The sequence below is a fragment of the Girardinichthys multiradiatus genome, chromosome Y, assembly GCF_021462225.1.
Source record: "Girardinichthys multiradiatus isolate DD_20200921_A chromosome Y, DD_fGirMul_XY1, whole genome shotgun sequence".
In the NCBI taxonomy this organism is placed as follows: domain Eukaryota; kingdom Metazoa; phylum Chordata; class Actinopteri; order Cyprinodontiformes; family Goodeidae; genus Girardinichthys; species Girardinichthys multiradiatus.
Window position 1 is genome coordinate 36205583 of NC_061818.1, and position 23937 is coordinate 36229519.

A 23937-nucleotide genomic window follows, 5' to 3' on the forward strand; every position below is an offset into this window, starting at 1 on the left:
TGTTCCGTTTACTTTCCTAAGACAGCGGTTCATTCCCTGTCTCAGCAATCCGAAGATTATAGGCCTCCAGAACATTTTTACAGATGGGTGCCGGAAACGTTAAAAAGAGGCAAAAATCCACCTGGAAACAGCCAGTAATATCATTCACGATGACACCCGTTTTCCCTTCCCTCCACATGAATGTTAGAAGCTGCGCCGCGCATTTCCTCGTAACCTACAGGCCTGACACAGTTATTCTGTCTTTGCGTAAATGATTTCATCATGCGCATTTATCATTACCCTTATGAGCATGGACGCTGAGAAACAGAAGGCTCTGACACGCACGATGGTTGAATCAGTCCAGTAAGTCAGGGTGAGAGACAGCGCTGCTGCAACAGCAGTGGTTATTCTGCCTCCGAGGTTTGTGGGGGAAAAGGAGGCAATGTGTGGTTTCTTTCAGCATGAGAGGACTGGATGAATCCACATGATGGATGAGAGGAAATATCAGAACTTGGATCCCTTCATCCATTCATCAGGTCATTCAGTACCATCCAGCTGCACTTGAATCTTCACATCATCTAAAAGTTAGTCCAGGGAGGCTGTGGGACATCCTATTATCTCATGCTAGTTATACATTACCAGCTACATTTCACTGATTTATACATCCATCCATTGTCTACACCTGCTTATTCACACAGGGGTCGTGCATATCTCCAGCAGTCATGAGGTTAGAGGTGGGGTTGCCAGTCTGTCACAGAGCAACACAGAGACACATGCACACATTATTGCTAAGGGCAATTTAGTGTAACCAATTAACCTAACACTCATGTGTTTTGGGCTGTGGGAGGAGCACCTGGAGAGAACCCACACATGCACGTGACCATGCAAGCTCTGGGATTTGAACCCAGGACATTTCTGCAAGGCAACAGTGCTAACAACTGCACCATGCAACCTTCAGTGAAAATTCCACAGATGAATCATTGTACCAACACTGGCCGAGTCACTGATGAAGAAAATTATATCAGATCAGTTTTCATTATTTATCAATATCAAAGCAACGTCCTGAAAACAGTTACTATAACAATCCATCCATCTAGTAAGGTATAACCCAAAGGTCTCCTGAGCAACACTCTCCTCGTTCTGGGGGATCCCAAATCAAAAAGTCCTTCCAGTTCTCTGGCTCTGGCCTGTAGTTTCCTACCCATGGAATGTGACCAGAAAACCTGAAGAAATTGTAATCAGATGTCTGAACCTCCTTAACTGACTCTTTATGATAGAATAATTTTTTTTCTTCTCCAAACAATCACTAGTTTAACATGCTGGAGAGGTTTGAGATGAGGGGTTGTTTACTGGTGCTTCGGCTACTGTTGCAGTCTCCTGTGGCAAATTGGCCTCAGGGTAGTTTCAGACTAATAGTGGTTAAGTGATCTTGATGATTAGCAGATCAGGACATCCTCCTGGAGCTAGCCTTGGGTAAGCTTGTGTGTTCACCCACGGTGAAGGCGGGGGCCTGGCCATGCCGATTCCCACCATCATAATCTGGCTTTATTGGAAGGTTAACTTTAATATTTGTCAAAAATCAATCAGTGATTAATGTTTGCCACAGCTAATCTCACAACTAATTCCAGAACTTTTAAAGATATGACTCAGGATGAGATTTTTAAACTTCTGCTTTTCTAACTTTCTGTGGTGGCTAACTGTGCTGTAGTGCTAGCTGTCGACAGCTTAAAACATCTGTTTTGTTTTCGGTGTATTCGCATTTCGCCTCTATGCCAGTGCAGTATTTTTTGTTAGTATCTTATTTTTTATGTAAAAAATGTAAAATAAATAGGTGCTAAACTTTTCCAAAACGTTTGAAGCAATTGCAGTTTTAAACAGCTACATTTCTTTCCTACTATAGCAGCTAGCTGTGCTACAGTGTTAATGCTATCATTGGGATTTAGTGTCAGCAATGTTCTTTTTACATTTGGTCCATACATCAATAAATGCCTAAGAACAATTTCAACAATGTAAGCAATGGAAATATTGAACCACTTCCTTTATAATACTCCGTAACAGCTATCTGTGCTTCAATGCTAATGTTAGCTTAGTTTAAACAGGAAAAAGTAGCAAATCGGTTTAAGCTGTCTTATTTTTTATATTATATTATATTATATTATTATATATACGATATATAATAATATATATATCCCGTCCGGGGGTCTTTCTGCATGGAGTTTGCATGTTCTCCCCGTGCATGCGTGGGTTCTCACCGGGTACTCCGGCTTCCTCCCACAGTCCAAAGACATGCCTGTTAGGTTAATTGGTCTCTCTAAATTGCCCTTAGGTGTATGAATGAGTGTGTGCATGGTATGTGTGTTGCCCTGCGATGGACTGGCGACCTGTCCAGGGTGTACCCTGCCTCTCACCCACAGACTGCTGGAGATAGGCACCAGCTCCCCCGCGACCCACTATGGAATGAGCGGTATAAAATGACTGACTAATATATATATTATATTATAACTTTCAAAATTACAACATAAAATGGGAGGTATGATATATTGATTAAACATTTAAACTGCAATATGGTGCTAGTATGGAACAGTAGTAATATTGGCAGTGGCAAATGCATTGTGCTTTTTGAAAAAAATGTATCTTTTTTTTTCTTGTTTCAGGTTCGTCTGGCATCCCAATAAACCCTGGAGCCAAGGGGTCAAAGGTCTCTCACTAAAAAAACGCATCTGTCCCTCTCATCCCTGCACCCCTCTTCACCCTGTTCCCTAATCCCTAATCCACACATTCTTACCCCATCTTCAATCTGTTCCACCTAGTTTCCCTCACAAATTTCCCTTACATCCTGAGATAAAACCCCTCCCAACAAACAAGATATACTAGCAGCTGTACTTTTCATGACGAGAAAGAAGCTCTTCAGCAGACCATCCTAGACATCTCCTGTGATAACTCCTCTCACTCCCAGGCCTCACGATGATGTGCGAGGTGATGCCCACCATCTCAGAGGATGGGCGAGGAGGAGGAGGGGGTGGCTCGTCCTCTCCGGCGAGTGGCACAGGAGGGATGGGTGGTGGGATGGGAGTCTATGGAAGCCGAGATCGTAGCAGTGGTGGCGGTGGTGGAGGAGGAGGTGATGAAGGGGGAAGCACGGGCAACTTGGAGTCGTTAATGGTGAACATGCTGACGGAGAGGGAGAGGCTGCTGGAGAGCCTGAGGGAGACGCAGGAAAGTCTTGGGACGGCACACCTTCGCCTGCGAGAGCTGGGCCACGAGAAGGAGTCTCTGCAGAGGCAGCTGTCTATCGCCTTGCCACAGGTATAGGCACTCAGGGGGAATTTACTTTAATCGGTAGTATGGCCCACATACAGTGTGCCTACATTCCAGAATATACAGTACTGAAAAAAGTTTTTACCTCCTTACAGAGGTCTTCTGTTTTTGCTTTTTCTGTCACACTTAAGTGTTTCAGATCATCAGACAAAGTTTTATAGCAGACAAATTGGCTGATCCACACATGGTGGCAACAACTGCCATTAAGCATTTGTCATACGGGTCCTGAATTAGCAAAGTAGCCAAAGACTCTCACACTACAAAGTCCATGTTTGACTGTTGGCATGGTGTTCTTTTTCTGAAATGTAATGTTTTAAAAGATCCACATTGGTCTCGTCAGTCCACAGAATATTTTCCCAGAAGTCTTCAGAATCATAAAGATGTTTTTGGTAAACGTGACACGGCCCTTTGTGGGGTTTGTTTGGTCAGCAGTGGTTTTGGCCCTGAAACTCTCCCATGGACGCCATTTTTGCCCAGTCTCTTTCTGACTGAATAATGAACACTCTGACCTTAACTGAGGCTTTCGAGGCCTGCAGAGTTGTAGACGTAGTTCTTGGTTCTGTATGATCTCCTGGATGAGATGCTGAGGTGGTCTTTTGTAAACTGGCCACTCCTGGAAAGATTTACCACTGTTCCATATTAATGGTACCACTGTTCAGTGTTCTCTGGATAATGGCTCTCTCTCTGCTCTCACTGTGGTTTGCTGGAGTCCCAAAGCTTTAGAAATGGCTTTGTAACTGTTTCTAGACTGACAGATGTCAGTGACTTTGTTTCTTTGATATGGACATAATGTGTTGCTTTTGAAATCATTTAGCCATCTTCCTGCTGTCAGACAGGTTCTACGTTAGTGATTTCAGTGATTTCTTGATTTGGCCTGGTATAATGAGGCCTATTGAAATTTAAATCCATTTTCCAAAACAGGTAATTAGGGCAGAGTTGGTTTGGATAACTTGTTTTCCCGTAAAAATAAAAATTATAATTTGAAAATTTTGTTTGATATTAAAATAGTTGATGATCTGAAACAACAATTTAAGAACATTTTAAAAGATTACAGGAGTGTAAAGTGTAAAGAAATGATTGATGACTCAAAACTATTGCACAGTACTGTAGATGTTTCTTTTCTTTATATGGTTATTCAGACAAGTTCTTCACAGAGCTGGTCGTCCAGTGTTAGTTTTGCTTCTGTGCTCATTTCAAGACAAAATAAGGACATAATGTTCTGCAAGTATGGAACATACAGTCCGGCCAATATTTAATGTCAGGATTTGAACTTTATGTTGTTTTACCAAAGCAGTTTAACAAAGTATTACTAACTATTACTTTAAAAGCACATCCAGGTGACAAGTTTCTGTCTCATTCAGTTGACCTGATGCTTTCAGTTTAAAGTAGCAGTTTAACTAACAGAATAAAGATGTGTGCAGATGACAGAAACATGTCAAATCAAAACAATATCTCAGCTTCACTTGAAGGTAGATGTTTAGTGCCCTTGTGTCTGAAGGACTGATTCTGTGTTGAATTATTGATGCATCAACCTGTAATCAGGATGTTATTATTGCAGCTGGTCCGGGTGGCTCTGGGTCAGTCTGGTCTGCGGTAGCATAGAGGCATTAAAACTATAATAACAATAATAAAAACATTTTTAATGCAGAAATGTGGGCTGAATGAATGAAAAGTATGTTTAATACCTGCTTAATTTCTTATTTTTATATCTTGTTTCTTCTTTGATGAAGAAACTGAGAAATTATAAAAAATACAAACATGACAGAATATTTTATTACCAAAACTAGCAAGGCATCACTATCTGTAAAAAACAACAGATGTTTCAGATGTTTCAATAACAAACTGGGGCCACCCAGAACCGTAAGATATGCCAATATTATCCCACATTCCAGAGCTAATCAGGTTCTAACACCACTCGGCACAGAAGGACTCATCTCTATTTTCTGGCAGGAGTCTGATGCCTCAGGCCGCGATGATTACTCCTCATTGTTTGCACCTTTTTCTTATTTTTTTCCTCTGTCGCTCCACCTGAGTGATCAAAATAACTGGTACCGAGGTGCTCCAACACAGAGTGACTGGACATGAAAGGGCCACATTACCTCACGAAGAGCATATCAATACACACAAACACACTTACACACTCATGTAGATGGAGGAAAACATGGATTGGTGTGATACACAGATGAGTTCAGTGAGTTTGTCTGTGTGCAGTACAAGCTGCCAAGACAGGAAAACAGGAGAGAGTGATGGAGAGAGAAATACAGCGAGAAGACAAAATAACTGAGTGATAAGAAACAAAATCAAACCCAAAATGGGTGGGATTAAGATGCATGAAAGCTGTATAACTTGTGTTTCTGAACAAAAAGATTGTGACAAGAGAAGAGAGGAAAGTGACTGGTTTCTGTGGTCTATCTCACACCATCTTTCCCATGAATTATCCCAGTGTTATGATATCCTTTGGGCCCAGAACATGCCATCTGCACACAGTGATTTCCTCCCTTCTATTCAAACGCTTCTCTTCCTCTCATTCCTCTCCCGTATCTCAGCCCAGCGAGGCCTGACATGGACTGTACACTCTGTACTTTTTAAATGCATTTTGGCTGGAAGAGGATGTGAGGCGCCCGTCTGCTGTGCGTGGAGTAAAATGATCACTGTTAACACATGGAGCAAAGACATCATCAACAGCAGCAACAACAGCAGCAGCAGCAGCGACATGCACGCATCAGTGCCCTTTAATGGCTCGTTTGCATAAGTGAAAACATGCATGATTTGGTGCACACGTGTTCGAGGATGTGCTGTGTGTGTCATGAGTGTGTCACGCAACGGTCGCGTGTGAGTCAAAAAACAGGAATTTACTCATAGAAAGAAACATCCCAGTAGAGCAGAGATGAAAAGTTAAAAGTTGTAATGCTGATGAGATTGGTTCTAAATTAATGTACATAAATAAATATGTCTCATAATCTGAAGGATGAATTCATTCCTCCCATTAAACTCCCTTTATCACAAATATAAAGAAGCAAGGAAAGACCATTTTAGTATCATTCAAAAGCCTTCAGAATCAGATCTTTTGCACCATTGCTGGCCCAAAGTGATATGGGGCCTTCTGCAGAATTTCATTTGGGGCCCCTCTTCCCTTTAAGACCACTAACAATGTTTCAGTGGAGATTTGGTGGAATCTGGGGCTGGGGCCCATGTTTAACTGGCTGAGCTTAAAGGCAATCATGAATAATTGGTCGTTTTTTACCTAGATGTGAACACATTGAGCTCAAACATGAAGAAAAGATTAAACTCCTAGCATTAGATTGTAACTATATTAACACAAAGATTAGAAATATGCTGTGAATGCATATTGATGTATTTCTTGAAGGGAATCATCAAGTCCCTTGACCCAGTTGTGCAAAACGTCCTGCTGGTTCTAGTTCTTTGCATGTCTAAGGATGCATTGGAACCAGCCCTGTTGAGTCAAACTCTAGCTTGTTTGCTTGAAAGGTCTGGTTTGTTTTGGGAGGTGTGAATAGACAATCGCACTCTGTTGCAGCTCAAAGAAGCGAACTTTGGTCCAACTAAAAACATAGGTCTCCTCTTCAAGTGAACCAAAAGCAAGAAACAGACCAAAACACAGGGTACTGTGGGTAAACACTGTAAAGATTAACAGGAGAAATAGCTCTTGAACTAGATGCTATTCTTGGTGCTCTCGCCCCCACAAGTAGAGGGGATATACAGAACATCCAGTTTATTTAACAAACGGTATTGTGAATGCAAAATTGGGCCGGCAGAATTTGGCAGCCAATGAAACTGAGTCTCAAATCATACCAGGTCTAACGGACTATTAGGTATGAAAACGACCTGAGTCTCAGAACCTCAGCAACTAACTGTGGGACCAGAACTTCCTGGTAAGGAGTTATCGCGTATGTTGATCAACCAATCACAGACTGACTATGGAGATGTGGCTATGTCACATTACACATAGAGAAAGACATGGCTTATGCTGTATTTTATCTACCACCTTCTTCTAACTAGAGAGGCCAAAAATATCAGCGAACTATTCTTGTAAATAAAATGCTATCTTAGCTAGAACTGTTTTCACAATCATAGTTTCAAATATTTAATCATTCTGTTGAAATAAAAGACAAATTCACATTCAGAGTTCAACACATTAACCAATATTTAAGGTTAAAAAAAAATCACGGGGTACTTTAAAGCTTTTCTGAATATCTAAATCTGCAAAATTAGATCATATTTAAAGACTGTGACACATATTAACCAGCATTCAGGGAACACACGTTTGAGTAAAACACTTCCAGGTAAAAAAAAAAAGCCTTTTCTGAAGACTGCTTGATGTCATCGATGTGGGATAAGGTGCTGTTGAGGCTAAATCTGATAGGTCAATATTTGAAGAGGTCAAAATAAAATATGTTTGTTAGTGAACAAAGTTAAACTTTGTCTAAATCATCTGATAACATCTAGATGTCTTTGTTGGTCTACTAACATCACATTTCTGAGAATTATTAGAAGCAAACCATAAAGACTAAAAATTGGATGGTTTTAGATTTTTGCACAGTACCCTAATTGGGAGTAAATGACATCACAACATTCACTGTGATGGGGTTCAGTTGTAAACGGCAGACCTCACACTGAGCTGGTCTGATTTGCATTACTTTCATGATTTCTTTTGCGTCTATGTTTTTAATGATAAGTAACAGGCAGCTGAGCTTATTGCACATTTAACCTAGTTTTTAGGGGCAACACGTGCAATAAACCCAGTTGTAAGATTTTACTTCAAGGGCCGGTTTAACGTTTCTGGACTCTTTGAACTTGGAGCACAGCGGTAGGCATGGCTCACATTATACTCTGTCAGTCTCAGGAAGCTGTTTTCCAGAGACTGCGTTCAAATATGTTCGATGCACATAAATTCTTTTAGGCTCATGGAGTTGGTTTGCTAATGAAATCAAGATTCATCAAACATTCACTGTAAAAGATTATAGCTTAAGACCTGCTTCCACATCCAACCAACATGTTTCAGTGTCAGAACCTCTCTGGGAGTCTGTCTATGCAACACTGCTTTATGTTCTTTTGAGCCCAGTGCACAGCAGGATTGGGCTGGTTCTATTTGGGAATTATACACGTAATAGTATCCAGCAAGGGAAGCAGCGCTAAGGGCAATATACCTCCTGGGTACCTTTACATAGGATGGATGAACGGACGGACAGATTGATGGATGGATGGACGGATTGATGGTTGGATGGATGGATGGATGGACGGATGGACGGATGGATGGATGGACGGACGGATGGATGGATGGATTGACGGATGGATGGATGGATGGACGGATGGATGGATGGACGGATGGACGGATGGATGGATGGACGGGACGGACGGACGGATGGATGGATGGATGGATGGACGGACGGACGGATGGAAGGATGGACGGATGGATGGATGGATGGACGGACGGATGGATGGACGGATGGATTGATGGATGGACGGGACGGACGGACGAATGGATGGATGGATGGATGGATGGAAGGACGGATGGACGGACGGATGGATGGACGGATGGATTGATGGACGGATGGATGGATGGATGGATAGACGGGACGGACGGACGGATGGATGGATGGACGGACGGACGGATGGAAGGATGGACGGATGGATGGATGGACGGGACGGACGGACGGATGGATGGATGGATGGACGGACGGACGGATGGATGGATGGATGGATGGACGGACGGATGGATGGATGGATGGACGGATGGACGGACGGATGGATGGATGGATGGATGGATGGACGGACGGATGGATGGACGGATGGATTGATGGACGGATGGATGGATGGATGGATAGACGGGACGGACGGATGGATGGATGGACGGATGGACGGACGGATGGATGGATGGATGGATTGATGGACGGACGGATGGATGGATGGATGGACGGGACGGACGGACGGATGGATGGACGGGACGGGCGGATGGATGGACGGATGGATGGACGGACGGATGGATGGATGGACGGATGGATGGATGGATGGACGGGACGGACGGACGAATGGATGGATGGATGGATGGATGGAAGGACGGATGGACGGACGGACGGATGGATGGATGGATGGACGGACGGACGGATGGATGGACGGATGGATGGATGGACGGATTGACGGACAGATGGATGGACGGATGGATTGATGGACGGATGGACGGATGGATTGATGGACGGACGGATGGATGGACGGATGGACGGACGGATGGATGGATGGATTGATGGACGGACGGATGGATGGATGGACGGATGGATGGATGGACGGACGGACGGATGGATTGATGGACGGACGGACGGACGGATGGACGGATGGACGGACGGATGGATGGATGGATTGATGGACGGACGGATGGATGGATGGATGGATGGACGGACGGACGGATGGATGGATGAAGCTGTCAGACGCTGCTGTATCTTTGCCCTGCAGAATGCATCAAAACCTGCTTTTAGTTCCCATCTTCTGTGTAATCCTTCCTTTGCTGTAACAAACCAGGTGAAACCGGTTTCTCTGGGAAGCCAAGATGTCAGGATAGTGTCAGATTAAGCATTTGAGGCTTTTTTGTGGAATGTCAGAATCACACAGTACTTCAGTGAAGCAGCAGTAGTTGCATTGACCATTACAGTTTGATGAGTGTTTGTGATCAGCATGCAGCAGTCAATATCAGTAACCTCTTTTAACCTTTCAGGAGTTCGCAGTGCTGACCAAAGAGCTGAACCTGTGCCGGGAACAGCTGCTGGAGAGGGAAGAAGAGATATCCGAGCTGAAGGCGGAGAGAAACAACACACGAGTCAGTGCTGCTCTGTGCCTCATTATGTTTATATTGTTTGCTATGCATGTTCACATGACGAGCTGTAATCATTTGAGAATATTTTATAGTGTGCAAATCATATGTGCTTCCAGCTGCTCCTTGAACACCTGGAGTGCCTGGTGTCCCGCCACGAGCGCAGCCTGAGGATGACTGTGGTGAAGAGGCAGGCCCAGTCTCCCGCCGGAGTCTCCAGCGAGGTGGAAGTCCTGAAAGCCCTCAAGTCCCTGTTTGAGCACCACAAAGCGCTGGATGAGAAGGTGCGGGAAAGACTACGGGTGGCGCTGGAGCGTGTGGCAGTACTAGAGGAAGAGCTGCAGTCTTCTTCCCAAGAGGTGAGCTCAGGGTACTTCCAGGTATTTTCCCACAAGATTTTTGGAATTACAATCAGTCTCTTTAATAATTGTTTGCATTGTTCCAGGTGGTGTCTTTAAGGGAACAAATGAAACGAAGGCAGCAAGGACTAGACAATGGCAAAGAGGTAAATTACTGCTTATGTATATCTGTGACAAACCACAGTTTCACTTTGGACATGCAGAATAAGCAAACCTGATCATAGAAACTCACCACAGAAAAGCTTAATTGCTCAACAGTTTTACCTAAGCTAAAGCTTTGTGGTTAAAAAGCTAAAATCCCATAAATATAAGAATTATGTGCAAAAACATTAACATTTTGGTACTTGCTGGGACTGAAATGGACGCACTGAAATGACATTTGAACCAAAATCACCGCTCCACTTGTCAGTAAAACATAAAATGCCTAAAATGCTGCATAATTCTTTCATCGCGCTGCAGCTGGAGCTCCAATCAAGAGGTTCCTGATTGCCAGAAGCTGTTGCAGCTTTTGCAACAGCCTGCTGCATATTCCTGGATGTTTTTTTAGTGCCATATGGCTTCCAGCCATCAGTGTCATTCAGTGAGGAGGAAGTTATGCACTATCTTCTATTTTTATGAGCTTTGTTGGAAAGTTCAAGCTTCAATCAGCGAGAGTGCGTTGGTTTGTTTTTTTTGCTTTACATCCACCTGGCCTAGTCTTTTCTTAGGATAACTGAACGAGACAAAAAGGCACCGAAGGAAGTGTTTTTACTTCAGTAGCCTATAGATTTTCATACAAAATTTGAACCCTGAACATCACATGACAAAATGTCAATTTGTGTCAACTGTAAAGACAGTTAAATGCTTGAGTTTGTTGTAATTCATGCTGCTGTCTTCTGTCAGTCGTCCTTTTCTGCATCTTATTGTATGTGAGTCAGTTCAGCATGGATCCAAAGAAAACACCAAAGAAAACATAATATTTTGGATTAAACGTCTTCCACACAGATAATACTAGAACGGGAGATAGAAACAGGTGTAACAGCTGCTTGGAGGTTCACGGGTTCTTCTAATGTTGTCTTGCTAAGGGAAAACATCCATCAATTCGTCCGTACGTCTGTCTGTCCATTTGTCTGTTCGTCCATGTCGGAGGTCTTTGCTTACCTGGTTAAAAAGGAAAATCTAGACTTCCCCCTTTGTACTGACACTCTCCAAAACTGTTTGAGGAATCTGAAATCATTCCCAGGTCAGAAGGAACAACGAGTTCTGTGTCGGATTCCATCCCAGTGGGATTTATCCTACAGCTTCTGTACTCTAAGCTCCCCACAGGTGATAAAGCTGCTTGGCTTATCTCAAAAGACAAAATCCAGACATCCTACAGAAGAAGCTCATCTCAGTTTCTTGTATCTGGGATCTTGTTTTTTCAATCATCAGCCACATCTCATGAACTTAGATGAGGATGGGAGCCCATATGGACATGTAAATCAAGAGCTACAGGGGTTGGACAATGAAACTGAAACACCTGGTTTTAGATCACAATAATTTATTAGTATGGTGTAGGGCCTCCTTTTGCGGTCAATACAGCGTCAGTTCGTCTTGGGAATGACATATACAAGTCCTGCACAGTGGTCAGAGGGATTTTAAACCATTCTTCTTGCAGGATAGTGGCCAGGTCACTACGTGATACTGGTGGAGGAAAACGTTTCCTGACTCGCTCCTCCAAAACACCCCAAAGTGGCTCAATAATATTTAGATCTGGTGACTGTGCAGGCCATGGGAGATGTTCAACTTCACTTTCATGTTCATCAAACCAATCTTTCACCAGTCTTGCTGTGTGTATTGGTGCATTGTCATCTTGATACACGGCTCCACCTTCAGGATACAATGTTTGAACCATTGGATGCACATGGTCCTCAGGAATGGCTCGGTAGCCTTGGCAGTGACGCGCCCATCTAGCACAAGTATTGGGCCAAGGGAATGCCATGATATGGCAGCCCAAACCATCACTGATCCACCCCCATGCTTCACTCTGGGCATGCAACAGTCTGGGTGGTACGCTTCTTTGGGGCTTCTCCACACCGTAACTCTCCTGGATGTGGGGAAAACAGTAAAGGTGGACTCATCAGAGAACAATACATGTTTCACATTGTCCACAGCCCAAGATTTGCGCTCCTTGCACCATTGAAACCGACGTTTGGCATTGGCATGAGTGACCAAAGGTTTGGCTAGAGCAGCCCGGCCGTGGATATTGACCCTGTGGAGCTCCTGACGGACAGTTCTGGTGGAAACAAGAGTTGAGGTGCACATTTAATTCTGCTGTGATTTGGGCAGCCGTGGTTTTATGTTTTTTGGATACAATCTGGGTTAGCACCCGAACATCCCTTTCAGACAGCTTCCTCTTGCGTCCACAGTTAATCCTGTTGGATGTGGTTCGTCCTTCTTGGTGGTATGCTGACATTACCCTGGATACCGTGGCTCTTGATACATCACAAAGACTTGCTGTCTTGGTCACAGATGTGCCAGCAAGACGTGCACCAACAATTTGTCCTCTTTTGAACTCTGGTATGTTACCCATAATGTTGTGTGCATTTCAATATTTTGAGCAAAACTGTGCTCTTACCCTGCTAATTGAACCTTCACACTCTGCTCTTACTGGTGCAATGTGCAATCAATGAAGACTGGCTACCAGGCTGGTCCAATTTAACCATGAAACCTCCCACACTAAAATGACAGGTGTTTCAGTTTCATTGTCCAACCCCTGTACATCTTCCAGTTCAGCTGCTTCTTCTTTTCCACTGGCCAGTCTGGAGCATTGCTCTATCACCAAAATACTGATACTGCTTCCTCTAAAATAGACAGAAACTCACCTCCTAAACCTGGTGGGAAAATTTCCAGCTTCCAGCAAATTTCAAATAAAGCCACAACCAAAACGTTTTCATCAGAAAAATAAAAACAGTTGAGAAATTGGCATTTATTTACGACAGCAGTAATAAAAAAAGAAGAAAAAAAAGTCTGACCCCAATTACCAGACTAATTGAAGACTGGCCCCACAGTGTCTGCTTGGTAAAGTTGAAGCCCTTGAGGAAATTTGGCTGATGGCCCCTGATCTGTAAGCTTCAAACACACTGCACATATAACACCTTCTAAAGCATATGCTGACTATAAAGCAGCAGGACCATTATGAGCTTTCAGGCAGCAACTCAAAAACCCAAGATACTGAAAGCTAAACTGTGAAGCTGCAGGTTCTAAGTGTTCGCTCTTTCTTATCCAGACATGGAAAAAAACAAAGATATAAATCACAGTTTATTCAAAGTTCAAGAGTGGGTTTAAATAATGGTGAATTCCTGATAGGAATGAAAGGAGCAGCCACTGTAGTGTGATATTATGCTGCTACAGTAAAACTAGTATTTTATATATATTGTTAATTGGGGAACCAATAAATGAGGGGGTAGTTATGTTTTTGCCTAAATGTGAACATTAGGTCACTCCTGCTGTTAGCGTTCTGTTATTCCTACTCTTATATCAGCAGATAAACACATAAAACACAGATCTACTCTGTACATGAAGCAAGTTCCATTTTTTTGTTTTTACTCTGACAAATTATGTTTGCACATTTTCATATTATTCCATGCACAGCTTTCCTAAATGCTTCATTTATTGAAAGGCGAATTTTGTTTTTATTTATCCTTTTATTTTCTAAAGGTTTTCACTTTTTATTCCATCTGAGATGCATTTTGCAGAGTAAAGGGTGCAGTTCTTCATTTTCTTTCAGATGAATCATCCTCAGGAGCTGAACATATTCCTCCAAATGGATCCCTAAGCATAGTTTGTTTATTCTGATCAAAACTTCATCACTGCTCTATTTACTGATTTGGAGGTTTTTCTTTCAGCGGCTTCCCAATGGACCGTCCTCCATCCTGGATGACGGTGACATCGACCGACAAAGAGAGGGCGAGCTCGAGCGGCAGAGGTCAGAGCTGGGACAGCTGAAGGAGAGGCTGGCTCTCATGTGCAGACAGGTACGTGGTTCAGAAACAGTAACAGCAACAATAACAATGGATATTGGATGATTTAGGATTGATATTCTAAAATCTAGTAACTATCCTACACACTCTGCAAAGCATAATTACCTGTAAAAAGGTCATGCATGTTATTTGTTGCTTACGCCTTGCAGTGGCATCGCACCCGACAGCAGTCGCAGACTGTCTGAAAAACAGAAAATTAGATAACCTAGAGGAAACCTATGGTACAATAGACTGTAGAAATAGGTTCAACACAAGTTCAGTTTTTATCACATTGGAAAAAATAAAAAGAAGGAATAAACTAAGTAAAGTTTTGCAGCTCATGACAACAAGAAAAATCAAGGATCGCAAAATTTGAAAATGTGTACGAATATTGATATCAGATATTAATATTGCTGTAATGGTAGATGACCGACATTTTTCCGATATTATATATATTTCCCTAACCTTTCGACACTGTGATTAAACAACCACATCGCTTGTCTGCTTCAGTTAAACCTCCACAATCCTGCGCTGCATCATTATCACTGTTCTACTTTCGGGACCGATACCAGTATGTTCAAATATACATCAAATATAATGTGCATCTCTACAATACAATATTGTACAATAAGATCCTTTTAATCCTTTGTAACCTTTCTGCAGACTGAAGCTTTAACTAATGGATGCAAATTAACAAAGGTCAGGAAAGTCCAACTAGGACAACTGAACTTTGCTTTAGAATAATCAGATTCCTTTCAAGTGATGGCTGTCCTGAACTCAAATTACTAAATGCTCAAATATCACAGAAAGATGTTTCAACAAAGTATTAGTGTAAGAGTTTTTTCGATTCATGCAACTGGTTCATTGCACTTCGTTTTTCTCCAGTAGATGTATTGCTTTTTTTTTTATCTACAGGATATTTGTCACATTAAAGGTTGAAAAAGTTTGGAAAACAGTTGTTATGGTTTCAGTTTTTTAAAATCTCAAAACCAGCAAGCTTCCAGAGCCACTGTGCTTGGATTTAATTATGCCGCATGGTATTTAGGGTTGACACAGCACCTCCGTTCACAAAAAAATTTAATTTAGCTTGTTGCAAACAGCACAACTATTCAGTACATAGCTTCCTTCTAAGAGCTTAAAATAGAAACATTTACCAGTTGTTATTTGTCAGCGGCATGATGTCTTTATCAATCCTGAATATTATTACAACCATCTAAGACAATTTCTTTGTCTCAGGTTGGTGAGATCGAGGAGCAGCTCACATCTGCCAGGAGGGAGCTGGCCCGATCCGAGGAGGCCAATCAGAAACTACAGAGGGATCTAAAGGAGGTAAGGTTCACTGATAGACGTGTTCCAGTTACAGCGCCACAAACAGTCTGCGTTGTTCTTATTTAGAAATATATAACTGGTAACAAAGCATCTGGCAGCAGCGGCTCATACTGGAAACCGAACAACCTCCACCCAGCCAGCGACAGTCATCCGCAGAGCTGCAGGCGTTTCTCACATGGACGGGCCCTTGTTAATCCGTCAGTGAGCTCTGGTAGCCGGTTGAAAGTGTTTTGGGATGAGAGGCAGTCGAGCCAGTTTACCAAGCAAACCTTTTCCCTAACATCTTCCCGCCACTTCCTGCTCTTTTATATCCCTTCATCAACTCAATAAGAGGCTGAAATCTGTCAACAGTCAATTTTACTGTTCAACTAACAGCATCTGAAACTCAGGAACACCTCTGTAATCCTCAACAGCTTTTCCTTTTTTTAATCCTCCCAGGCGCTTTGTCAAAGGGAAGACATGGAGGAGAGAATTACCACATTAGAGCGCAGGTTTGTGTGTTTTTTACTCCATGAATTCTTAGAACGACCCTATGCGCTCTCTGACTCATCCATCTGCCATTTTGCTCCGGTTCGCAGGTACCTGAGTGCCCAGAGGGAGGCGACGTCTCTCCATGACATAAAAGACAAACTGGAAAACGAGTTGGCCAGCAAGGAGTCTCTACACAGACAGGTGGGGAAAGCCTTTTCATCCATCTGTGGGTCCGCGCTCCTGCTGCTGATTGGCAGCTTGGCCAGGGTTTCTATTTGGCACACATAGTGTCCCTTTGAGGCATTTACCTTCTCCCGTCGGTGGCTTTAATCATGCCTGCTGCCCTGGGCAATCTTCACTCTGAGTTTCTCCCTGTCATCCTGTCTCCCTGCAGAGCGAGGAGAAAAACCGGCAGCTTCAGGAGCGTCTGGACGATGCCAAACAGAAGCTGCAGCAAACCCTGCAGAGGGCCGAGACGTTGCCGGAGATCGAAGCCCAGCTTGCTCAGAGAGTGGCAGCACTCAACAAGGTTTGTGCATGTGTGTGTGTTCTCATCTGCAATCATATCAACACTGCCTGAGCTGGAAATTTGGCTTCTCTGTCCCATGTTCAGTCTTATGTAATGAGGCACCAAGTGGAATACTTACAGGTGCACCTCAGCAAATTTCAGTATCTTTGAAGAGTTCCTTTATTTAAGTAATTCAAATAAAAAAATGAAACTCGTGCAATAAATGGACTGATTACACACAAGGTGATATTTCAAGACCAAAAAAGATAAATCTAGGCATTAATGGAAAGTTTACTGGAAGGAAAAAGTGTATTAGAAAACTGCTGATGAGCAACCTGGTTAAACGATTTTGAAGCAAAGTCCATTCAGCAGTTAAGGGGAGATTAACCAGCCATGGACCGTAGCTTGAGTCAGTGCTTCATGTGTACCATCATACACATACGTATCCAAGACATGAGACAACATCAGAAGTATCTCACCTGGGCTAAGGAGAAAAAGGACTGGACTGTTGCTCAGTGGTCCAAAGTCCTCTTTTCAGATTAAAGTGAATTTTGGATTTCATTTGGAAATCAAGGACCTAGAGTCATCATAATTAACAGAAATAATGAGACATACCTTCAGGTAATTTTTTACAGTAGGCTCAGTAAATAGTCCTTGAGACTTTCTGATGGTATTTTATATATATTTTTGGGGGACTTCAGTTGGTTTTTCACTGACATTGAGGTCAATTATTCATCATTTTCACATAAAGGATTTTTTGTGTTTGGTGCTTTTCAGGACCTAGATGCAGGTATGAGAGAGGCAATATGCAGAGTAAAATAAAATAGTAATAATAATAAACTGAGACTGGTAACCTTACAGGTAAGTTAACAGGCAGTTTATTCAACAGTAGGTGATAACCGTAACCTCAAACACAAACTAAATTGACAAGTCGTAGTTTGAACTGTGTAGGTTATTAAAGGGGGGTTATTTTGGTTTATTTGTAAACCAAATATCACCTTCCTTCCATTTATTGCCACATGTAGGCAGGTGCAAGCAGAAACATGTGTGCAGGTGTTTGTGTTATTTCATACTAGAGTGACAAAGAAATCTCAACATAACAAATGTCTACCAAATATTTTATTGAGCTGAAGCTCGTAGTTCAAAGCTGGCGGCGTGGCCGTTTGATGCTTGGGCGCACAACACATCAGGAACTGTACTCCACACAAATTCCTATTTGTTCGTTAATTCCTGTAAACACAATTTTTACTCACACCAACAGCGTGTATCACTCTCCTCCCACATGTCAAAGCTCTGAAATGGCCGTAGTTTCGTCTTGCATGTTCAGGCAGGAAGGCTTTCGTGGCAGGATCATATTAAGGCCCCGTTAAAGAACAGGCAAACAAACTTTCCTGTTGCGCTGTCATCTGCACAGGCATGTAACCACTTAGCAGACTTAGTCAAGCTTTTTTTTTTGTGATAATTTGTTTAAGTGTTGCAACACGGCTAGCGTTCTCACCCTTCTTCCTCTCCAATCATTCAGGCAGAGGAGCGTCATGGCAACTTTGAGGAGCGGCTGCGACAGATGGAGGCACAACTGGAGGAGAAGAACCAGGAGCTACAGAGAGTGAGTCACACTCTCTTTTTCTTTCTCTGTTTTCATCCTCCTCCTCTTTCTCTCCGTTCCTTTTTATCAAAGCTTTAAGCAACACAAAGGCGCGCTGATTTTCTAAACCCTCTCTTTGACTGTGCATATTCAGATCGAAATCTTTGTCTAGAAGTCTGAGTCAAGCAGAATACTTGGTATTAAACTCTCCTCCCACCCTCTCTGCTCTCCCTCCTTATGCTGACTGCTTTTTTTCTTAAATCATCTTGCTGTCTGCCCCTCAGGCGAGACAGAGGGAACGGATGAATGATGAACACAACAAGCGTCTCTCTGACACGGTGGACAAACTGCTGTCCGAATCAAACGAGAGGCTGCAGCTTCATCTGAAGGAGAGGATGGCTGCTCTGGAGGAGAAGGTGATGATCATCTCAGACCCAACCAGGAATTCCCAATTTGGATCTTTTTTCTCATTATGAACCAGGAAAACTGCAGAAAATAAAACCAAATAATCCCAGTGGTTGCTCTTGCTTCTTCCTCACCAGGGAGATAATCACCTTAAACTAGAATAAATAGACTTTTATGCTTTATATCAGTAGTGTTCCTACACATTTTCCAGAATTTTCTAAACTCCAATTTCTGAAGTTATTATTCCTTTTTAGTCAATTTTTAAAGTATACATAACAAAGTTCACTTTGAATTTATGACAGATAACTATACAGTGATCTAGCTCTTAAAATGGAGCCTAAACAAACACAGATTGGAAAGTGGATCGATTGAAAAATATTTTGAAGAATGACTAAATGAATGAAAAGAAATGGATAAATGAATGAATGAAAACTGGATCAATGGTGTGGCGCTGGTGGTGCAGGGGTTTGAGCACGTGACCCATGTACAAAGGCCTCAGTCCTTGACGCAGGCTGCTGTGGGATTGAATCCCGGCCCCTGCGACGCAAAAAACAACTTAAATAAAAACACAAAATATGGATCAATGATTAAATTAATAAAATGAATTAATTAATGCAAATAGGATAAATGGATGGATGGATGGCATCAAGTCAGGAAATACAAATAGCTTTTCATCCTCTTTGTTTCTTTTTGCCATCCTTACCCAGACCTGGAAAATACTTAAATTAGATCCCAAACTTTTCCAGGTCGTATCTCATCAGCTAAAACAAGCATAAACTAAACAGCCAGCAGGACAAAAATAACATTTGTTTTCTATAGTTTGTCTAATAATGCTCAGTGTTGTTCTCATTGTTCCAACATTGCAATCAAATAAAAAGCCAGTAATGATGAATTAAAGTGCTTAGTTTAAACTGCATGTATTGCTTGTGTTTTTCTAATCTCATCTATGCTTCTGTACAGAATGCTCTATCTGAGGAACTGTCCAATATGAAGAAACTCCAAGATGATCTGTTGGCAAATAAGGTAACGACACCTCGAAGCATCATTCTTATTTCAGGTCTGCACACTCCTTTCTTTCTGGACCAACTCTGTGTCGTTTCCACTTCCAGGACCAGCTGATAGCAGAGCTAGAGCGTCTTCAGCTGGAGGTCGATCAGCTTAGAGCTCGACCCGGAGGCTCCTATTCCAGGTGTGTTTGGTGCAAGCATCTGTTCTGCAGAAAGCTACCAGCTGACTGTGAAATGCAAATGCTGAGCATCTCCTGTGTCAATAGATCACTCCACATCGGAGACACTAAATACTGTCAGCGCTCACTTTAACTGCGGTGATAAATGTTACACGTTCACTGCACAAACACATGAATTATCCAACATTTCGTGTCACTTTTTACCATTCAATTCAATTCAATTCAAAAATACTTTATTAATCCCAAAGGGAAATTAAATATCATCTGTCAGAGCCTCCTGTTGTTCTGTTGACAGTAATATGTTGTAAAGTTCACCAGGTGTCTTCAAGTTATATCGTCTTCTTGCACAACATTCCTCAACTTGTTTGTGTGTGTTTGTTTTTGTTTTGCTGTCATAGTTGGGTTGCCACAAAAACCTCATTCACCACAGGGATATTTACCCTTTTTATCTTATCTGGAGCTATGTTTTGCTTTTATCCTTGCAGCCGCTCTTTGCCAGGCAGTGCCTTGGAGCTGAGGTATTCCCATGGAGGCGGGTCCCTCCCAGCAGGATCTACCACTCACCTAGATCACTTCGGTAATGCCTCCAGTGGGGGTGTGGGCAGACGAAGCCACAGGGCCCGCTGGAGCACAGCCCATGAGGACTCAAGCAAGGTACAAAGAAAAATTCAGAGATTTGGCAATTTTTTCAGTTCTATTTAAAGAAATGAAATGGCACTTTCTTATTTTTAAGAGCTCCAGTAAAGGTGCAACTGTTGGAAAACATATAGTTGTGCACTCAATAGTTTTTCAGACTCAAATTCTTTTCTTGAGGTTTTTTTTTTAACATTCTGGGCTTTGAGTATAAACTATTAAACTTGAACATACTTAAAGGTTAACGGGGTCGTATTTACTGTAGGTCACACAATAATGAAACAACTCAATGCTAATATTAGCTTCTAATATTTGGAGCATGGTATTGAGCTATATTAATGCTTTTAAGGCATCTGAACTAATTTTGATAAGTTTTATTTTAAAATCTAGAACTCTGACTTGTCAAATAAGGAATAGATGTTTCCTATATTAAATGTATTTATTTCAAAGCACAGTTTGTGAACTTTGATATGTTGAACTTCCGAGCAGTTACTGCTTTGTTTGGTCTTTCAGACCCAATTGAGCAATAACTGGTCCAGTTTAACTTGAATTTAAAGTTGTCTAGAGACCAAATGGTCATTTTCTGCCCTTTATTTATTTTTATATAAGTATGAATTCAATTAGAAAGTAGAAAACCAAAAACAGCTATGGGTAAAATGTTTAAATCAAGGTGTGCAATTTAGACATTTAAAGTTAAACCTTGTTAAATTAATTTAAACAAATGTATTTGAGTGAGACCATAAAATCATAAAAATCATAAAAACTGATAAACGTTCAAGAGTTTTCCAGACTTTTCACGACTGCATAGGAAACCCGTCTGCATCAAGGTGTCCAATAAACTACAAAAAGGGTGGAAGGCAGATGAATAAGTTATTTTATAGTTTAAAATTATCTGCCTAAGATATTAATATGGTTTGTGTAACATTTGCTGTAATTGTGTCCTTTTTATTGTTCTGTTAAGTTGTGCGGATGTTTGACAGAACAGGAAATCTGCTCTTCCTGTTCTACAAACTGTCAAGTTTTATGACTCTGTTCATGCTAACAGGAATAGTGAATCAAATAAATTAAGTTTAATGAGTTGCAGTTAGATGTATAGAGGAGTTACTGTAAAACGTTAATCACAGTTGAGTACATAGTTTGTTTCTTGATGGTCATTTGCTTTCTCTTACAGGTCCTTCTCAAAATATTAGCATATTGTGATAAAGTTCATTATTTTCCATAATGTAATGATGAAAATTTAACATTCATATATTTTAGATTCATTGCACACTAACTGAAATATTTCAGGTCTTTTATTGTCTTAATACGGATGATTTTGGCATAAAGCTCATGAAAACCCAAAATTCCTATCTCACAAAATTAGCATATTTCATCCGACCAATAAAAGAAAAGTGTTTTTAATACAAAAAACGTCAACCTTCAAATAATCATGTACAGTTATGCACTCAATACTTGGTCGGGAATCGTTTGGCAGAAATAACTGCTTCAATGCGGCGTGGCATGGAGGCAATCAGCCTGTGGCACTGCTGAGGTCTTATGGAGGCCCAGGATGCTTCGATAGCGGCCTTTAGCTCATCCAGAGTGTTGGGTCTTGAGTCTCTCAACGTTCTCTTCACAATATCCCACAGATTCTCTATGGGGTTCAGGTCAGGAGAATTGGCAGGCCAATTGAGCACAGTGATACCATGGTCAGTAAACCATTTACCAGTGGTTTTGGCACTGTGAGCAGGTGCCAGGTCGTGCTGAAAAATGAAATCTTCATCTCCATAAAGCTTTTCAGCAGATGGAAGCATGAAGTGCTCCAAAATCTCCTGATAGCTAGCTGCATTGACCCTGCCCTTGATAAAACACAGTGGACCAACACCAGCAGCTGACACGGCACCCCAGACCATCACTGACTGTGGGTACTTGATACTGGACTTCTGGCATTTTGGCATTTCTTCTCCCCAGTCTTCCTCCAGACTCTGGCACCTTGATTTCCGAATGACATGCAGAATTTGCTTTCATCCGAAAAAAGTACTTTGGACCACAGTGGAGTCCAGTGCTGCTTCTCTGTAGCCCAGGTCAGGCGCTTCTGCCGCTGTTTCTGGTTCAAAAGTGGCTTGACCTGGGGAATGCGGCACCTGTAGCCCATTTCCTGCACACGCCTGTGCACGGTGGCTCTGGATGTTTCTACTCCAGACTCAGTCCACTGCTTCCTCAGGTCCCCCAAGGTCTGGAATCGGCCCTTCTCCACAATCTTCCTCAGGGTCCGGTCACCTCTTCTCGTTGTGCAGCGTTTTCTGCCACACTTTTTCGTTCCTACAGACTTCCCACTGAGGTGCCTTGATACAGCACTCTGGGAACAGCCTATTCGTTCAGAAATGTCTTTCTGTGTCTTACCCTCTTGCTTGAGGGTGTCAATAGTGGCCTTCTGGACAGCAGTCAGGTCGGCAGTCTTACCCATGATTGGGGTTTTGAGTGATGAACCAGGCTGGGAGTTTTAAAGGCCTCAGGAATCTTTTGCAGGTGTTTAGAGTTAACTCGTTGATTCAGATGATTAGGTTCATAGCTCGTTTAGAGACCCTTTTAATGATATGCTAATTTTGTGAGATAGGAATTTTGGGTTTTCATGAGCTGTATGCCAAAATCATCCGTATTAAGACAATAAAAGACCTGAAATATTTCAGTTAGTGTGCAATAAATCTAAAATATATGAATGTTAAATTTTCATCATGACATTATGGAAAATAATGAACTTTATCACAATATGCTAATATTTTGAGAAGGACCTGTATATTCAGAAATTCTGATTTCTCCTTTGTTCTAGAAAGCAGCATCAATGGTGGCACTGGAAGGAGCCGGTATCAGCTGCTCCAATAGCCAGCTGGCAGTCAGCTTTTTCACAGACTGTTCTTGGTTTGCAAAATGTGGTCTTAGAACAGTTTTACCTTAATGAGATTAATGGATGGGCCTCTTGTCCACAGATACACTGTTCCGTCTTTTAGAACCTTGTAGAAGTCAACCAGCTGATCAGCATTGCGCAGCTACAGTTATTAGTGGGAGTGCCAGAGAAAACCTGGTCGCCCCGGAACTTTCTATAGCATCTCATTGAAAGGACAATAAATCGCAGGAAATTAAAAGATGGAAAAGTTTAGTGATTTTAGATGTTATTTTTTTTTATCTTTGATCTACCTTGATAAATGCTTGATATGATATATTCTTAACAACGCTAATCAAAAGAAGAAAAAGAAACAATGCTCGTCAGAAATATTTCATTTTGACATAAGGAAATGTTTCTCAACTTCTGAAAATAAGTCACAGTTCTCTTTTTATAATGCTGATGTTTTCAGATCTAAGGTTACATTTTTTTTACTATATG

The 23937-nt window shown here is 41.9% G+C and overlaps 1 protein-coding gene across 1 annotated transcript in view; it reads left to right on the forward strand.

Moving 5' to 3' along the window:
* Nucleotides 1-2638: 2638 nt before the first annotated feature.
* Nucleotides 2639-23937, forward strand: part of LOC124864471 (liprin-alpha-3-like) — a 47020-nt gene continuing 25721 nt past the window's right edge. Inside the window, exons 1-14 of the mRNA XM_047359259.1 lie at nucleotides 2639-3285; nucleotides 10025-10126; nucleotides 10240-10479; nucleotides 10566-10625; nucleotides 14346-14474; nucleotides 15696-15788; nucleotides 16227-16279; nucleotides 16367-16460; nucleotides 16654-16788; nucleotides 18290-18373; nucleotides 18637-18768; nucleotides 19718-19780; nucleotides 19867-19946; nucleotides 20429-20597. Of these exons, the coding sequence (XP_047215215.1) occupies nucleotides 2944-3285; nucleotides 10025-10126; nucleotides 10240-10479; nucleotides 10566-10625; nucleotides 14346-14474; nucleotides 15696-15788; nucleotides 16227-16279; nucleotides 16367-16460; nucleotides 16654-16788; nucleotides 18290-18373; nucleotides 18637-18768; nucleotides 19718-19780; nucleotides 19867-19946; nucleotides 20429-20597 (1776 nt within the window). The 5' untranslated portion in view covers nucleotides 2639-2943. The remainder of the gene's footprint in view (nucleotides 3286-10024; nucleotides 10127-10239; nucleotides 10480-10565; nucleotides 10626-14345; nucleotides 14475-15695; nucleotides 15789-16226; nucleotides 16280-16366; nucleotides 16461-16653; nucleotides 16789-18289; nucleotides 18374-18636; nucleotides 18769-19717; nucleotides 19781-19866; nucleotides 19947-20428; nucleotides 20598-23937) is intronic.